General features: G+C 43.3%; 1 protein-coding gene across 1 annotated transcript in view; it reads right to left on the bottom strand.

Annotated features, from left to right (window-relative positions):
• Positions 1-9119: 9119 nt before the first annotated feature.
• The window catches only part of CXADR (CXADR cell adhesion molecule), a 274960-nt gene continuing 264390 nt past the window's right edge, over positions 9120-19689 (bottom strand). Inside the window, exon 8 of the mRNA XM_078658356.1 lies at positions 9120-10347. Coding sequence (XP_078514482.1) covers positions 10294-10347 — 54 coding nt within the window. The 3' untranslated portion in view covers positions 9120-10293. The remainder of the gene's footprint in view (positions 10348-19689) is intronic.

Genomic DNA, 19689 nt, shown 5'->3' with positions numbered 1-19689 from the left:
TTCTATCTTTTCTGCCTTTCCGGATTCAATCTTTTTTCTTGAGCTTCAGCTCGGTTATTTATGCGAGTCAGCCACTTAGTGTCTTCTAGACTGTAGCTCTTCGGCAGGTGTTGACAAAGAGCTGCCGGTTGGTAGCCCTCTATGATTCACAGTCTGATGGCATCTTCATCTGTGAATTTGTCAAATTCACAGTATTTGACTAGAGGACTTAGAACTTACCCTTGGGTGCTCCCTTTTTCTGAGATGCTAAATTGAATGTGTACCAGGGCCTCTCATACTTTTGGATAGATCGCTGCTTGTGCAGTTTATAGTTAATTTTTGATTTTGCAAACTTTCTATATGAGGTTCTTCATTGTTGACATTCATTTTTCATGTTTTTCTCTGATGCTTCAATGAAGTTGTCAAAATCATCCAGTGACTACAGCCTTCTTGGTCCCATGATGTTGCCTGCAATCAGGTGTAACTGGTTAGGAGATAGTAGGAATGATTTTGACCCTTTCCTGGGTTCTACCTCAGAATAGATGATGCTTGTTTTGCTTCCTGCATACCACTCTTCTTGTGATGTGATGACTGCTGCTTTCCTTTTTCAGCTGCAGTGTTCTGGTTGTTTTTTTTATGCTGCCAGAAGTCCCTTGCTCACTTTGCCACTGGATTAAAGCTAGCCTGGCTTATGAAGGGTGTTACCCAGAAACCGGTCCCAGAATGCTGGTTTCCAGTTCAGGGAAGACCTGGCTTGGCATTTCGGGCTGGACTGTTCCCATGAGGCACAGGGTCAAGACTGATTTGCATATAGCAGAGTCTGGACTAAGGTGGCAAAATGAGCTAAAGAATGATGTTGGATTCAACCCAGATCTGTGACTGGGGGTGAGTGTCTGAAAAGTTTCAGCGCTCCATCCATCATCTCCTTGTGTTTGCTTACTTCGCCCTAAGTTGGCAGGGTATGCCCAAACGTGGGTCCCTTGCTCACTTTGCCACTGGATTCAAGCTAGCCTGGCTGATGAAGGGTTTTACCCAGAAACCGGTCCCAGGATGCTTGTTTCCAGCTCAGGGAACACCTGGCTTGGCAGTTCGGGTTGGACTGTTCTCATGAGGCACAGGGTGAAGACTGATTTGCATATAGCTGTGTCTGAACTGAGGTGGCAAAGTGAGATTAAGAATGATGATGGATTCAACCCAGATCTGTGACTAGTGGTGAGTGTCTGAAAAGTTTCCGCGCCCCATCATCTCCTTGTGTTTGCCAGACTTCAAGATGGCTTCTCCAATGGTTGTCAGTGGGGGCACCTGATTTCAAAATAGTATTGTTTTATCAATGTAGTCGCCTTGGTTGAAGATGACAGTTTGCTCTAGGTTCAATAAGTGTTCCTGAACCCAAAATGGCAGCTTGCCTGTTCTAAATAGTGATTCTGCCAATCTGTTGCTGCCAATCTGTTGCTTCTTTCTTCTGGTGGTCTTCTTTCTTCCATTGCCAACGCTTCTAGTTTCTTCTGGTGGCAGTGTTCTGGTTCCCTGCCTTCATCACCAGCTGTTGTGTTTGCCACTGCATCAACACGCGGGGGTACACAAATGTACAGAAACTCAGGGGCACAGCTGGTGAGTTTACTTGTTCTTTATTTAATTATGGTGATTACAAAGGGGGGGGTCTACTGATGTCAGAGTTGACCTCCAGCACTTGTCTTTGATGCTCCCCAATTATATCCATTTGTCCACACACTCCTCGTGTCCCTAGCCATTTTCAGTAAGCGAGGTCCCAGATTTATCTAGAACGCTGATCTCGGTCAGGCTGTCCAGTACCTACAGTCTAATGACATAATAGAACCTGTAAACAGAAGGCTACACTTAATTGCCCAGGGTTTACCTGCACTAAGGCATCATTTGTTTAAGAGCATCTGAACTAAAAAGTGACTGTGGAAACTTCCATTTGGCCAAGTTAGGACCTTAAGCCTCGCCCCCTGTTTCTCCAAAGGACACCATCTACATCTGTCTCCTAGAAAGGCGCAGGTAACGTACAACAATCTTTTAAAAATATACACAATTGTTTTGCATTTGTTTACTGCTTTATAGGAACGCTATATGTACTGCTGCCACATCCTTCCAGAGCATCCGAAAAATAGGATGATTAAAAAAGAAAAACCATTAAAAGGAAATGGACTGTACACACTCCTGATAAATCACTGGCGTGTGGGACCAATAAACACTTTCCAATTTCTTTCTGTAAGACTAACACATACATAACAAAAAGCTCAATTGCACCGAACCAGGCTGTGATAATACGGCACAGAGTCCTCAAATAGGCAAATTATAGGACAATCAAGGCCCACGGCAAATGCACATAAAGTAAGTACGTTCAACGCCTTGGAGCCCAATACAGCATTGGACTTTCCCCCTCGAGATTTTAGTAAAAAGGAAGGTGATCTCAGGAGGTTAGCAGTAGAGGATCTTTAGGTTCGCTGGGGCCAATAAGGGTGGATCTGGTATTTAAGACATTTAGGGCCTATGGACTTAAAGGCTCTATTGACAAGAAGAAGACTGTAAAAAAGGATCCTTTTATGAATGGACAACCAGTGTAGTTTTTTAGCACAGTCAATGCTGAGCTCGGCTTAGACAGTTGTAAAACCAGTCTGCCTGCGGTATTCTGTACCCTCCGAAGTTCTTGGATGAGGCGTTTGAAGCAGCCAGCATAACGACTATTCCAGTAGTCTAATCTGAATGTAATTAAGGTATAGACTACAGTTTTCCTGGTGGCCAGAGGCAGAAAGTGGATTTAAAAAAAAACAGTTTTGAGATTAAAAAGCACATACCTGCAACTCCCGTGGATTGTGGAAAGAAAGACAGGTCGGTGTCAAATATGACCCCAAGGGGTTTTGCAACTTTTACCGTGGTTTGGGAGAGGGGGGGGGGCAGACTAAGGTGAGGCAGACTATGGTCACCGTTTTATGGGACAGACTATGTTGGTTGCTCCGAGGTATTTCTGTCTTGTCTGAATTACATCTAAGATGATTATTCAGCATCCATAAAATTATGTCAGCAAAGCCATTCTGCAAGTTGACTTCAGAGATAAATGAACTTTTATCTAAGGACAACATAATTGGGTGCCTTTAGCATATGAGGTAGTGGCAATCCCATATGAGGCAATTAGTAAAATGAGGGGAGCCATATAGATGTTAAAAAAGGCAGGGCTCAGAGAAGAGCCCTGTGATACACCCATTGTAACTGACTGCTCTTTCTGGTGACAAACGATGTCCGAGGGATACTGTTTGCCTTCTATTAGTCAGGAAAGATTTAATCCAGGCTAGGCAGTGCTTAATTTGAGCAGGTGGTTTCCGGTGCTGGCCACCGGCACTTGGGACAGTTGTTCATTTAAAAATGAGCAGAAAAACTGTTGTTTATTAGTTCAATACACGTTTAAAACAACTAATACCTGCCAACCAAATCATTCTTAAACCTTGAGGGCTTCGAACAGTCTGAATTGTCACTTGTAGCAGTGTGATGGTTAGTAGTTGTTTAAGTTCTGTCATTGGCAGCGGCAATGTGCGGTGCAAACTGTGGTGGCCACATCAGAGGGCTCCGGCACTTATCTTTTTTTTAACAAATTAAGCACTGAGGCAAGGGCTTTGTGACAGATTCTGATGTTCTGAAACCGCTACAATATAAAGGCATCTGAGATGGTGTAAAAGATCTTTAAGTGAAAAGGCTAACTGAGTGACTCCTTTTGCGTGGAGCAGATCCTTTCTGTAACATTTCTGGGTGTGGAAACAGTCCTGGCTGCATAGACCCGCTTAAAAAGTTCCACCCATATCTCTGTTTGCAGATGATCGATGCAAGAAACAGGATCACACCTACCATGATCTACTATACCGCAGAACGATTTGTTATCTCCTGCCCAGACTGCTTCTACAAGATCCTCCCACACTCAAGTCACTTGCTTGTCAGTTGAAGCACCGCAGGTGGCAGCTTTGCTATCCTTAGCCCAGTGCATGAGCCGTGGGAAAGATTTCCAGCCCCTATGCACCCTGGCTCAGATCTCACATACTGTTGGGGGGTAGGAAGCATGCTGTTGAGACCAGTCAATTTTGTCAGGACCTTCCAACCACTGCCCAGGCCTCTGGAAATTTCTAGATAAACTGGTTCCTGGGTTATGCAAGTGACCGGCCCGGGATGAGGCAGAGAGTATGTTTTGGTAGAGTGGAAAGCATGATCTGCTGTGCCCACTGGATGCAGATTTCCCAACTGCAGATGTTGGGGTGGGGGAGTTCTAGCTCGATGTAACTCCATTAGGGAACTGATCTACACTCTCAGATCTTCTACCTTGTCCTTGACTTCACTGACTGACTTTATCAAGGCTTGAATCAGATCTGGCAAGGAACTATCTCGATATTCTGTAACCCCCCGGGCAGCCCACAGGGGCAGACTCACCATCGTCATCAGGCTACGTACAAACTAAAGGGGCGTATCGATTGCTGCATGGAACATTACACATGTTGAAGGAAGGGGGTAAGACAGGGAGGCCTCTGGAGCAAGTGCGAGGTCTAAGGATTCTGCCATAATGCATCAGTTTCTTGATCCCAGGGGCTTGCGTTATTGCGTTTGAGTAGTTTTTTCCATTTTTCCTGTAGTTTTTGTAAACATTTCTGAAAGAGGTTTCTCAAACCCCTTAGCACCACCCAGTGAGGGAGGGCAAGGATCAGATGAGAATTTGAGCAGAGATTTGGATTTCAACATCGTTTCCACATCCTCAATCAGAATATCAATCTCTCTCCGCTAGGGTCTTTCTACTAGTTGCCACACTGATCCTTTTCTTGTGGTGGTGTCGCCATGAATGTTTCCAATATTTTCCTCTTCCCTACATTGCTGTACTCCTGACCAGCCAAAACTGCAATAGAGGTTTCTCTATCCAACCCAAGATATACGGTAAAAGATAACATTCGTACCATATGGCCTTGTAGATGTCAGGAGGTGGCCCAGCCCAAACCTGCTCCAGTGCAAGATGGGCCCACCCATGGCCCACACAGCAGGCGATGGGAAAGTACTATATGCGTTGTGGCACGGGAGTGAGAACGAAAGCCCCTCCTCACAGGGCAGTGCCTCCTGGGACGAGTCCCCTCCTGGCCAGCAATAAAGTTACAGAGCGATATTTATTGCCTTATGTTGTTCGAACAGACCATGTTCTCTGCTGAACAGAGCTGTGAATGGTGAATCTCTATGAAACGGTAAGCGACTGGTGGCAAGGACACTTGCATAACAGGTTGTGTGACTGCCTACATGACCATATCTCTTATGCAAAAAAATTGAATCCCTAACTCCACGTTTATGCAGAGCTGCAGTGACAAAAATAAGATGAGTACGGCTTTGGTCCTTAGGCATGGCATCAATACTATGCATATACTAACCATATAGGTAATTTGATACACACCTCTGTCTTTGGTACTCCCACGAAATACTGTTCTAGGGGTCTACAAAAGGGTTGAAGCTCCTCATGAAGAAAAGAAGTGATATATAGAGGAATTGCAATACCGTACAATGATCCATCTACTAGGGCTTCAGATGGAAAACACACATAAGCTTACCAGAGTAGGGACTCTCCTGTTGCAACTTCCATTCAAGACTAGGTTCTGGCCTAGCAACTGGAGAAACTCCAATCATTCTTGCTTGAGAAGTAGACTCAACTCTACAAACTGCAGATTCCCGACTGGAAGAACAAATGGGAACGATTAGCAATCTGAAGGATTTGAGCCTCCCAGAAGCCATGGAGGCCTTACAGTCTATCTCACTGAAACGGTTTGATGTAAATATCTTTGATTTGCATTGTGTGACATATTTATGGTCAGTGTTGTGCAGAAGACAAAGTGAAGGTTTTGGTGGCTAACCTGCATGGGAGATTGAGATTGTTGAGGAAGATGGTGTTGGTACAGCTGATCCATGCTGTGAGGTGAAACATCCTGGTGCTACAGGATGAAGTACTTACTGTGTGTTTGTTGCTGAGGTGGAAGGTGACAATTTGGAATGCCAAAGATAAGCAAAGGAAAAAGTTGAATTCAAATAAATTGTGTATGGATTATTCCCAGGCAGGGTCAGGGCCATGTGAAAATTCTGATCACTGTAAGGCCATCTTCTGTTGATAATCAGTATGCTAGTTGCTACAGCTTAATGGAAAAAGGGTATTGTGTGTGTGTAGCGGAGTGTGAGGTTATCAAAATTGTGTGTGTTACTTCTATTTGTGAGTGGGATGAGACCGCAATGGTTGGGTGTATATGAATGTTAGTAGAGATTGACAATTGAGAGGATGAGAGGAGGCAATTGGGGAGTGCTGAAGTGAGCATAAAGTCTGATTTGTTACAAATTGGGTTGTTGCCCTGAGCCCATCTAGGTCTCAATGGGACCAAACAAGAGACTTTTTTCCTTCATGCTTCCCTAGGATACCAAGATAAGGACACCGCTGGTGGTGCATTCAGTGAGGACTGGGAATTACCAATTGTCTAGAAATTGGCAGTTCAAGACAGGGCTGTGTGACATATTGCTGCCCGCTTTCCCCCTGATTTTTGACTTGTCCTGAAGCCTCTCACAACCTGGATTAGAGGTGACTTGTGTGTCAGAGGATTACCTTGGACAAAGGACTGGGAGGACAGAATCTCCCTTTATGCGGATGACATCCTGCTCTATATCGCTGATCCGACCTGCTCACTTGATAGGGCGCCTAATATATTCACACTTTTCCGTCGCTATGCAGAATATACCATTAATTGGATCAAGTCCTTGGTCTATGTCCTCCATGGACCTGCTCCATGCTTGTCTGATGGCTGTGAGGCTCAGATAGTCATGGAGGGTTTCCGCTATCTGGTAATATACATTACTAGGGACCCAGACGTTTATTACACACAAAACCTGGACGTAAATACATTCAGCACTGGAGAATCCTGCCCCTTTTGCTGCTGGGGAAAGAAGTTGCCCTATTCAAAATGATGGCTCTCGCCCATTTTTTGTATGTTCTCCAAAACACACCCTACCCGGTCCTATTTCCAAACAGAAAATAGTGCAATCCATATGGTCCTCTGGGATGGGGAGGAGGGGCGCTCCAGAAGCAGAACAGAAGCTGGTATGATGGGGGAATTGCGCTCCCCGATCTCAAGAAATGTTACGGGTTATCGCAACTCACATTTGTTAATCATTGGGCTCACTTTCCGGATGATGAGTCTGCCAATAGGATGGATAGGAGAAATATGCAACCCATGGGATACCTTAGAACCATCTACGGAGGAAAATGTGCAATGACCCTCCCTGACCCCACGGTGTACACTCTTGCCCTTTGGCACATTCCACTGAACGCACTGGGCTGGTGGGACAAGATCATGTGGGCTACACCCCTGCGATAGACGGCACGGTTGGGCAATTTATCCTTAAAGAGGGGCTTTGACAAATGGGATCTTATTGGCCTGTCTAGAGTAGGAGACCGGTTGAGGGGTGAGAGGTGATTCCCTTTGCAGATTTACACAAACAAATGACAAACGACCCCACTGGGACTTTCCCATACCTACAGATCCATCATGCCTTGCTAAAGGGCTCAGGCGGTTTGAGGACTGCCTGAGACCTCCCCACGCGAGGACAGACTGCTGGATGAGTACATTCCCAGGAAAGCAATTTCACTAACCTATTGTAATCTGCAAAATAATTCCCCAGACACCTTTATTCGCCTCTGTGGCAGCTGGGAGCAAGACCTGGGTGATGATTGACCCGAGGAATTGGCTTCCCTCAGGGAGGTAGCTATGTGATCCAGATTTCGCTTACAACTTAAGATCCTCCACAGGTGCTATTATGCAGGTACAACACTGGTCAAAATGGGAAATACAGATACGGCACTCTGCCCCAAGAAATGTAATCAGGAAGGGACATTCCTCGACATTATATGGACGTGCCCGACACTCCAAAGGTATTGGACAGCAGTCGTAGACTGTCTTAATAGTGTAAGTTGGAGTACTGTAGCACTAATAGCGTATTGGTGCCTTCTGAATATCTGTGATGAAAGTGGCCTTTTCCATATGGACCGTCTTTGGTTTACGTTGGGCTTGATGGTAGCTAAACGTAACATTGCATGAATGTGGGGAGCCGCAATGCCACCACAATTAGGCGATTGGAAGCAGGACATTGATTGTTGTATGCAGGAGGAGAGGGTGGTGTATGAGAGCAGGGGCTGCCCGAACAAGTGGTCAAAAAATTGGGGAAGTGGAACCCCTATCAAGGAAAGATCTGTGCCCCCAGGTGAACATCAAACAAGACTCTCAGAGTCCGTGTGGCCTGGACCATGTGGTTGCCTAGCAGACTCTTGAGAGGAGGGGAGTGGAAGGGAGTTTGTGGGCAGGCACCGGCAGATGGGTGGACAGGGGCTATGGGGACTAGATAAGTATTTGTCATTGGAAGAACTACACTATGGTGTATTAATTTATGCTGCTTAACGTCACTGTTTTTTTGTCTTTTCTATGCAATAAAAAAAAAAAGAATTGCCAGAATGTTACTGATTTGCTAAAAAGTAGCTGGTGAGCAGGGTGGACAAGCAACCACATCTGTTAGCAGATGCTTCAACACAAAGTTTAATTTAAACAATAGTACTAAGTAATCATTTATCAAACATTTCACCAAAAAAAAGAAACATCACCAGGTTCTCACTGTCAAACAGCAGAATTAATTAAAGGCGGAGTTTTTGGAACCACTGGACAGACAAACTGGGCCTAGTTGCAACATAGTAGATATCGATATCTTGGAAGCAAAAGTAATTTAGTTGCATCAGTTTAAGGTACTTTATGTAGAACCACTAGGCCACGATTAAGGCCCATCAGAGTGCTTCAATGACCTGACAGCAGGGTAGAGGCCCAGAGAGGAGAGAGTAAAGAATTATAATGATTCTACTTGGGTACATCCAACTATGTCAAATTATATAAAGGTAATAGCAGAAATGCTTTTTAAGAAGTGTTATTCAAGAATTCGACTCATGATTTATCAAGTGTGAATCTCTAGCATTTGATTAAACGTGTGTGCCCTACGTTATTGTAGACATGGTTAACTGTGTTTGGTATATTTCATCTGAAATGTGGGAAAATTGAGTTTATTTATGCCACAACTCAAGCAAGCGATTCTTTTTAAATGTTTTATTGATAAAAATCAAAAGAAAATGTTATTGTATTCACAGTAAAGGCCCAGTATCAATACAAAGCAACCGCAATCAACTGAATATCATAATCCCATTAAAGATGTACAGGAGGACATTGCTGTAAATGTGGGAAAGATCGACGAACAGCTGAGTTTGAAGCTCCAATTAACGAGGAGGTAAAAGAATAGTTACTCGCCTTCCATGGAGTCTACCATAGCACACGACTCACTTCAACCTGGATTGGCCTCAAATAACTACCGTATGGAAAAGGGTAGGTGAAAAAACGATATCTCTTAAAAAGAAGGATTCGAATTAAGGTGTAAAAAAATCCCATTTCCTCCTAAATTTGGTCTTGTTTAGCCGAACCATTTTTTTTTACTTTTGAGCAGCATACAAATTGTGGGCAACTTTTATTAGAAATGTGACTTCTACTTAAAAACAAAAAATCAATATCCGCAGCTGATGTCGCTGGTCAGGTACCCCGTAAGTTTGAAGTAAATTAAATATGAACCTTTCATGTGAATAGTGCATCACTAGCACATTAAAGTACATCTAGGTGTTTAACGCCATCTAAGAAAACCACCCCTCCACGCTCAGTATGTGATGAATACAGGGTTGTAGGTTAAGAAGAGTTTATAGGCATCCGTCTACCAGTTTTGAGCTACAAACGCAGTGCAGGTCAAGATGCTAGTGGTTCTGTCGTTTTCGGCTACAGTGTAAATGTGTGAGCTTGCATTTGGAGTGTTTAGTTTGAAGGAGTGACTTATGCGATCGCATGACTATGATTTGTAGATACACCCACAGTTCACTCGCCTACAGGAGTATTCAAGCCGGACTGGGTGGATCTTCTATAATGTCCAAGCTCAGTATTTCAGTTCACATTTGATCTCATTTTTGCCCTCATCTTGTTCCACAAGACAACTAAATGTGAGTGGGCTACATTGAGAGTATCAGTGGTGAGGAAATAAATCCGTTTTTTTGCAGTCTGTGTTCCATATGAAGGCCTTGTAGTAAAATGTAAACAAGAACAACAATTCTGAAATTAGTTGTTCTCTTAATCAATAATTTAGAAAGCTGAAGGAGATCACTTCATTCTGACTTCAACATCATCTTCATTCTTGCAACATTCTTAGAAGCTGATGAACACGACTTCATGCTTAGACCACTGTTATGCCGCTATTCCTGTGCGAGCTGACAGGCAAAGCATTATACTACAAGGAAACAAAGATAATGGTTATTAGTATATCACAAGAGCCTCACTATTGCACGTGTCATTTGTAATTAACCTCTGCAGTGTCTTTGATCCGATTTCAAAATTCTAAATATACAAATTAAGAAAGAACCACAGCTCTAATACACCTGTGCTTGAAATTGCAGAAGTGTAGGAGTTGCAGTAGTGCAGACACTATCACCGAGTACCTATTCACCACTGGGACGTGCCAACACTTTCCGTTTAAAAGCTTTGCACTCACACTGAGAAGTGTGGGTACTCCACCATTAAAATTAAATAGGTGTAGTTAGTCAGAACATCACAGTTGCTGCCCATTTAAAGCAGCGTCCACAACCCAGAGCGCACACTGATTAGGCCTACATGCATGGAATTCCCTGATAATGCAACTGAGGGCTTGACTACGGAATAGATCAAAAAGTTACTTACCTTTGATAAGACTAACTGCAGATTCCACATTTTTAGAATATCCCCAGGTAGGAGACAGGATCCAGAAGACTTGACTTGGCAACGGTTCCACATGCCTGTAGGTGCCATTGGATGGCTTCGCACAGACCTCTTTCCGCCCCGGAAGTGTGAGTTGAGTAGCACATAAGCACCACCCCTGCGCACTGACCTCAGTTTCTTTCTTGACTAGGTCTGCATCCTTGGACACAAACCCCAACAATAATCCGTAATACCAGTGTGAGGTCTCCTAGAGCGGGACCTTTTTAGAGCGCTAAGGAGTCCATTCACAGAAGGAGGAGGGAAGGCAGTGAGACATCAGACGTTAGACAGAGTATTCACCTAAAATAAAGTTACTAAAGGTAAGTAACTTGTTCTTCTGATTGATACTTCTAACCACAAATTCCTCATCTTTTGAATAAATACGAAGTAGTATCTACCAAGCAGGGTCTATGGAATGACTCGGATCAAAACGTCCTGCAGTGCTGAACGGTCAAAATAGCCTTCTCTTCGGACTGGACTGTCAAGGCAGTAGTGTTTCGTTAACATGTGTACGGATGCCCACTTAACAGCCTGACAGATGTCAAGTACAGGGACTATGCGTGCCAGCAGCCTTCACCCTATTGGAATGGATCCTCAACCCCTCCAGACACTGCTTCTTTTGAGGGGATAGATGGGGCAAAGAAGGTTGGGAGAGTGATGGATTGTCCAATATGAAAAGCAGTAACAACCCAAGGTAAAAAGACTGCACTGGTCCATGGTACCACTTTGAGGAAAAAGTTGATATAAGGTACTGAAAGAGCCAGTAGACAATGAGCTGAAGTTACACGAACGAGGAATACAGTCTTCAGAGACAGGAGACATGCTAGACAGCTGTGCGTAGGTTCGAATGGCATTCACATTAGTAAAATGAGTACCAAACTGTGGGTTTTGGAGGAAATAGATGAGCCAGATTTTTTAAAAAGAAATGTCATCACAAAGGGTCATTTGAATAGGGATGTTATCAACAATAAACATTAAAAAAGTAAAAAGGGTGATGATAACCTTTAACCTTGCCCATCAAGTCCTTGCTGGGCCAGAGATATAACAAACAATAGATAGGACATTCAATAGTTTGGCCTGCAAGAGTTCAGCATTGCCGGTGTCAAACCAGGCTACAAACATGTCCCAGTGCACACACTTTGTAGAGGGACACCTGGCAGCAAGGATGAAATGCACAAATTCGGCAGTGTGATCAAATGCAGTCATTTGCCACTGCTCAATCTACACACATGGAGTTGAAGACTGTGCAGATTCAGGTGCAGGACCCAGCCCTGCTAGTACAACAGGAGGTCCTCCCAAAGCAGTAAAACATATCCAACACCCAGATGTCCTGGGTATCACTCTCCTTGACCATTGTGGAGCCACTACGACGACTCTGGCACTGTCAATCCGGATCATCTTCCGAACTCAAAGCATGAAAGGTAGTGGTGGAAAGGAGTACAGGAATCCTGTGGTTCACTCTACCCGAAATATGCCTCTAACACCTTAACCGCGGCAGCAATTCCAACGCGGGCGTTCCATTATGTGGGCGGGACCGTGTCAGCCAACGGATCTGCACAGCATTACGAAGGTAATGCGCACGACGGCCGTTGGCTGACAGACGCATGCAAGGGGCTAATAGAGAGCCTTCTTGGAAACTCCAACACACAAATGATTTGACATTGCACATTTTCAGTCGCGGTGAAAAGATCTACTTAGCCTTCCCCCCCATTGTTACAAGATGCCCTGTGCCACTTTAGAGTGTAACCACCATTCGTAATCTGTCAGGCTCCACCAGCTGAGCTTATCTGCCTTGGCATTTATAGATCCCACTAGGTGGTTCGCTTTCAAGTGGAAATGCCCTGCAGCTTCAGAGGCGAAGAGCCTCCTGGCACAGGCACCAGGACAACACCATGCCCTACTTGTTGCAGTACCCTATGGCAGTGGTGTCTGTGAGAACCTGAATCAGACTCAGTTTGATGGAAGGTAGGAAGGCTTTCAGCGCCAAGCAAATGGTCCAGAAGTCCAACAGGCTGCCGCACAGACTATTATTGGTTCAGAGGTACCCAAATGTAGGCCCATTTGCCATCATCTGTGCTGCCTAGCAGTGTTGCGCTTTTGGACTGGTAAAGGTGATTTGGGGGTTATTTTCTAGCATAGATTACCAAAAATTATTGTGCTTGTTAATTTCCCTGGAAATTGTTCTTTTATATGGTTTCCATGAAAGTGAAGGGCTTTTTCCTGTTGAAGAAGTAGAAACAGGAGGGAAGAGTAATCCGCTCAGTTGAGCATTCGACTACAGCAGGTGTTTTCCATAGCATCCTGATGAAGCCATGAGCACCAGTGCCTTGTAAGAAAGCATATCTGCTGCTACCGTAGGGGTCTGTTGAGTAGGTGGGACTGCTGCTTTCCTATTCCTATTGCATTGATGTATCACCTTCCTCACCTGCAGTGGTCTGACAACAAGATGGCACCTACTGAGCTCTTGGGAAGTGGGAAGGACACAGCGAGCATTAATGTAATCAACATGACATGACTGATGCCACGTAGAAGTGACTAAAAATATAGGATCTGACCAGTTTCTCTTCAGACGTAAGTGGGTGTCTCTGCTGTCCCAGGATCTGACCAGGATTGGCTCAGAGGCACCATATAGTAGACCCCACTTGTCAACCTCTGGCTCTCTTTGTGTTGCCTGGTAGTGTTGTACTGATGAATTGGCAAGGAGGTTTGGGACTGGTCGTTACTTCTACTAGTGTAAAATGGGTATTTGTATGGTTGTGCTGCTCTGGGCAATATTGGACGATAGTCCCTCAAGTGGAAAGTGCTTTCTTGGCTAGCTTTGCTGCTCTGTGGCCTCCTGTCATGACCTGCCGAGCTGCACACTAAGGAAAGCCCACCTTCTGGTCACTTGACTACTAGTGTTTTCCAGAAATATGAAACTGTCTTTTGGTCAATGGGGATGAGAGACATTTAGAGGAAATAAAATGTATTAAGTCCTATTGTGGAACGTGGCAAGACCTACATCTCCACATCAGAGCCGCCTCCTCTCTTCTTGAATTCCGAGAGGAGCTAACCTACTACAGGTATGGCTAAGCATAACCACCTACACAGTGCCAGGATACCTTCACAGTAGACGGCACGTTTTACAAACACACAACATATTGCAGGATCAATTTTTAGTTCACAATATGTTTACTCTGATTGCCATTACTACTGCTAGTGGACTTAGAACTTTGTCTTGCTTGAGGTGCAGATTAGGAAATATTCTGAACACAATGAGGGTTGAGGTGTCTTATTCTATCATTTGGGAAACATTTAAAGCAATGGAATAATGCACATTTTCCTCCCTAATGTCTGAGTTATGAAGACTCTGACAAAGAGTCCTAAAATTAAAGGAGAAACGAGATTGTGACACAGAATACAGACAGGTTCACCAAAATTGTCAAGAAAGCTTACAGGGATCAATTGAGAACAATCGCCTTTAACACAGTGTAGCTTACTTTGCTCTGGTTTAAGAGATGCTTAACAATTTGGCAACAAGGCAAGTGCTTCATTAGAACACCATGTTCAAGGTGAAGCAGTAGAGGGCATAGGCCACTAAACTCAATTCTTCAGCACAACAAAATCAAAAAAGGAGGCAAATTTAAAGAATTTGAATTGTCTGTCTGTACAGAGCAACTCCACACTCCCAAAATGTACAGGTGTCAAATCTAGATGGTACACTCCTTGTAGGACTACTACTAATAACATTGGTACACAAGGTGTCAAATTGTTTTATCGGTAGGTAAAACGCTACTCCGGAACCCATAAAGGATTTGTGTTCAATTAGTATAGTGAAATATGAAAGTAATTTGAGTGGTGGATATTAGTCAGTTATTTGGATTGAGGAGGATAGCGGAGGGATAGAAGAGGGAAAAAAGGTTTTCATTTATTTAGTGCCTGCTACGCCTGAAGGGGTGTTGAAACTCTTTTTTGGAGAGTAGGATGCTACTCCGTAATCTATAAAGGATTAGAGTTGAATTAGTATAGTGAAATATGAAAGTAATTTGAGTGGTGGATATTAGTCAGTTATTTGGATTGAGAAGGATAGCGGAGGAACAGAAGAGGGGGAAAAAAGGTTTGCATTTATATAGTGCCTGCTACCCCGATGGGGTTTCGAAGCGTTTTATTAAGGCAAGTAGCACGCTACTCCGGAACCCATAAAGGATTAATATTGAATTAGTATAGTGAAATATGAAAGTAATTTGAGTGGTGGATGTGTTAGTTAGTTATTTGGATTGAGAAGGGTAGCGGAGAGATAGAAGAGGGAAAAAGGTTTCCATTTATATAGCGCTTGCTACCCCTGATGAGGTGTTGAATTGCTTTTTTGTCGAGTAGCACGCTACTCTGGAACCTATAAAGGATTAGTATAGTGAAATATGAGTTGACATTTTAGTCTGTTATTTGGATTGAAAAGGAGAGTGGAGGGATAGAAGAGGGAAGGAGTAAGACTTAGTTTTTTTTGTTTTGGAGGTCATAGCAGTAGGAGGAGGTTTAGGATGAGTAAAAGGGGAAGAGTCAGGGGGAAGGGTTGAGAAAAGCTTGTTTTGGGGGATTGGTATAGTAAAAGGTATGAAATGATGCAAGGAGGGGTGGAGTAGGGAAGAGTCTAGAAAGGGTTATTTTGGGGTTCATAGTAGTGATATGGGGTTTGGGATGAAAGAGAGTGGAGGTAGAGTATATATTGATATAGGTATAGGGTGAGAAATAAGGTAGTGCATTGGATATGCTGAATTAGAAGAAAAGTAATACATATATAGGTCCATAAGAACATGCACATTGTATAGATGCATAAAGGAAGTAAGTATATGTAGATTAAAGATAGTGATAGAGATATAGGGTGAGAAATAGGTTAGTGCATTGGAAATAGTAGAAAGAGTTGGAGTTGAGGTAGAGAGGTATAGGGTGAGAAATAGGGTAGTGCATTGGATATGCTGAATTAGCTAAAAAGTAATAAATATATAGATCCAACTACATGGCATTGAACCGAGTCAGTATTGAGATAGAGGATATGCTGAGAGAGGTATAAGGTGAGAAATAGGGAAGTGCATTGGATATGCTGAATTAGCAGAAAAGTAATAAATATATAGATCCAAGTATATGGAAGGTATATAGACGCATTAAGTAAGTAAATATGGATTAAAGATGCATTAAATAGATTCCAGCTTTCAAATGTTGTTGTACTTAAAAATGTATTTAATTATTTAAAACAATTATTCTACACGTTTACACAAAGCAATTCACTTACATAGGTACATATATAGTGTAAAAATAAATGCGTATATACAGATGGATATGTTGTATATTTCTGTTTGCGTATGGTGCTTATGTGGGGAAGAACCAATTCAGGAGTAGTTTTCTGAAGATAAGTTGGTTGTCCGTGGATTTTATGTTGGGGGTAAAGAGTTCCATAGTTTGGCTGCTTGAACTGAGAATGATATGTCACCCATGTTTTTTTTTTCTTGTATCTTGGGATTTTGAGGCAAGGTGCCAAGCTACAGCGGAGGTTCATTTGTTGAATGTGTTTGGTGATTTTATTCCTGATAAAGAACGGTCCCGTTCCCATGTATCACTTTGTTGGTGACACAAAGCAGCTTGAACATGGATCTTTAGGCAACCGGTAACCAATGCAGTGCTTTCAAGGCAGGGGAGATGTGGTCTTGCGGTTTAATATTTAAGAGTAGTCTGGCAGCTGAGTTCTGAATCCGATGTAGTCGTTTCATGGTCGTTACAGGTGATCCGTGGTAGAGGCTATTGGAATAATCGAGTTTGGACAGAACAAGGGAGATGGTAGCTTGGACCTTGTGGGGAAATCCCAAATGGGGAAAGATTCGTCAGAGAGTTTTTATACTAACAAAGCTTGATCTTGATAGTTTATCCACTTGGACATTCATCGAAAGCTTGGAGACCATGGTCCTTCCGAGGTTTCTTACTTCCTTCGATACTTTAGGCAGTGATCCAAGTTCATCAGGGCAGGCGGTGAGCGGGTCATAATGTTTCCAATCACCACAGGTCGTTATTTCTATTTTGGAAGCATTCAATTTGAGAAGGCTCCACGTCATCCATTGATACACGGTTCTGTGACAACTGAAAATTGGCGAGTTTCCAATGTCTTTGGGGCATTCCAGTTGAAGGAGTATTTGCGTGTCATCTGTATAGTTATAGCACGTGAGGAGAAATTGATTGAGCAGTACCGGTAAAGACTTCATGCAGATGTTGAAAAGCATAGGCAAGATGATAGAGCCTTGAGAGACCCTTGCTTTTGTGGAGTACAGTTTGGTCGAGAAAGGTGGGGTATGGATGACATTAAATCTGTTGCGAAGGTAGGATGCGATCCAATCCAGAGCAGTCCCCTCTATGCCGGCTTCGTAGAGTCTTTGTATCAGTGTTATGGTCAACGGTGTCAAAGGTAGCCAAGAGGTCCAAGAGAATTAGCACAGCAACCCTGTTGCGGTCAACTTTGTTAATTGGCCATCCCAGATGGCAAGGAGGGCAGATTATGTGCCTCTTCCCCGGCGCAATCCCATTTGGCAGTCTGAAAGTATGGCATTGTCTTTATTGAATTGTGACATCTGGGTGAACGCTGCTCTTTCTATCAGTTTGCCCAGTAAAGGTCCATTTGTAATGGGTCTGTAGTTGTAAGGTTTCAGTGGGTCCAAGCTTGTTTTCTTCAGCAATGGGCTTCTGTATGACATTTTGTGTTCTTCTGGAAATATTCCGGTAGTTAAGGAATCGTTGATGATTCTTCTTACGGGAGTGGAAGCAGAGGTTATTAGTAGAATGGTCTTGAAAGTTTGTAGTAGACACTGGTCAGAAGGGCTGCCGGCAGGCCTGCTTGCTTTAACCAGGTCCATAAATTCATTGTGTGAAATGTGTTGGAAGGGAGAGGCTGGGTTAGAGTATTCTTGGATTGTTGTTTTGGAAAAGTTCAGCACTGGTGCTTTGTCTTTGTTTTAAATAAGATTCCAATGTGTCTGCTTTGTCCTTGTAATGATGTGCCAATTTGTCTGTGAAATCTTGATTAACGGAATGAGCTCCTCCTAGGCAATTCGGTTTACAAAATTCATAGAGTATTTTACATTTAGCATTTTGAAATCTGTCTGAATAGTACATTTTCTTTGCTTTTTTGATAGCTGACTTGTATAAACTGTTACTATTCTGTAGGCAAAGGTTGTCTTGATTAGCGTTTGTTTTGAGCCAGGCATGTTGCAGCATTCTAATTTGTTGTTTTATGTCTTATCTCTGTATTTCTCTAAGGTGCTTGGGTTTTCTTTTGTTCTATTGTGTGGTTTTGAGTGGTATCAGGATATCAAAAGCTTCCTGTAGCCACTCAATTTTTTAACAAAATGTATTGTTTGCAGATCTGTACTGGATGTTAGTTGTGTTTTCTAAGTGCCCCAAATTGAGTTCGTTCCATGGTCGATAAGTGGATGGCCGTAAGGTGGTTTTAGGTGCGTCGCTTAGTGTTGGAAAGAAAGCATATGGTGTTCTGACCACATGTTTGAAAAGTAACTAGTTCGGCATTAGCAAAAATGACATCTAGGATGTGTCCAGCGTTGTATGTGCGTTTGTGGACGATCTGATGCAGGTTCAGGGCGGGTAGGCCAGCGATTATAGTTTTTTGGATGGGGCATATTGGGTTTGTCAAACCAAATGTTGCGGTCACCCAGAACACATAGGTGTAGTGTTGTCAGGTTTGAAACAGTGTCTAGAAGCGTGTCTGGGAATGTCGCCTTGCTAGGTGGAGGTCTGTAAAGGAGCAGGAAGTTGCAGGAGGAAGACGGTGTACGATTGCATCTGGTGAAAGGGCCTTACAATCTTTTATGGCGATGTTGTCAACTTAAGTGATGTGTAATGTTTGCCTTAACACAACAGCTGGGCCACCTCCTTTTTTTGCCTCTACGATTTTGGGTGAATGTATGATAGCCTAGAGGAACGGCTCCATGTAGGACATCAACTCCCAACCATTACTCAGTTATGAATAGTATGTCTGATTTTGCGTCAGTGAGAAGGACGTAGATGTGATGCTTGTCTTTAGAGAGCGAAGGAGCATTTTTTAGGGGGGGGAAAGGTGTATGAGTCAGTGGTGGTGGTGCAGCATGTGGGTCATGTAGTAAGTTTCTAAATTGTCCAATGGCATTTGAGTTTGTTCATTTGTGTAGTTTGAAAGGTGAGTGTATGTTAGTATTTTATGCCGCTAAGAATTATGAGGTGTTGTGCTTGAAAGGTTTTGTTCTGCTGGTGTACGTGATATGTTTATGAGGAGTAGTGAAAAGAGGTGATGCTGTATTTGTTTCATGAGATGGATTTGTTTGTATAGTATTGTTTGTGTGTGGAAGTTATAAGATAAAGGGGGTGGTGATGTGCTTGTGAGTAGTGTATGTTGTGTGTAGGAGGGGATGAAGTAGAGTGAAGAGTGTTGGTCTTAGACTTGTTTGCTGCAAGAGTTAAAGTGGGTGGTGCTGTCGAACATATGTGTTGTGCAGTTGTGTTATTGTAGTAGAAAGAAGAGGAGGGTGTTGGTCGGACAAATGATAGACCCCTTTCAGCCAAAAGGAACCCTAGCCCCAAACCCTAACCAATCACAACACTAGACCTAAACCCTAGAACCAATGAGACCAAAACCTTACAACTAATCTTTGCCCTAGTCCAAGCACTCAATCAGGCACAAAACATTAAACCCTACTGCCAGTAGTAGGCCTAAAACCCAACCCTAGTACCAACCCTATTCCCAGCAAACAATCTTAAACCCTAAACCGATTAACCAATCAGATCACTAACCCTAAGCCCTACATCAGTAGAATCACTGACCCAGGAACGA

Source organism: Lissotriton helveticus, chromosome 8 (assembly GCF_964261635.1).
Source record: "Lissotriton helveticus chromosome 8, aLisHel1.1, whole genome shotgun sequence".
NCBI lineage: Eukaryota > Metazoa > Chordata > Amphibia > Caudata > Salamandridae > Lissotriton > Lissotriton helveticus.
The sequence above is the reverse complement of the archived record's forward strand: the minus strand, read 5'-3'. Positions and strand labels throughout refer to the sequence as shown.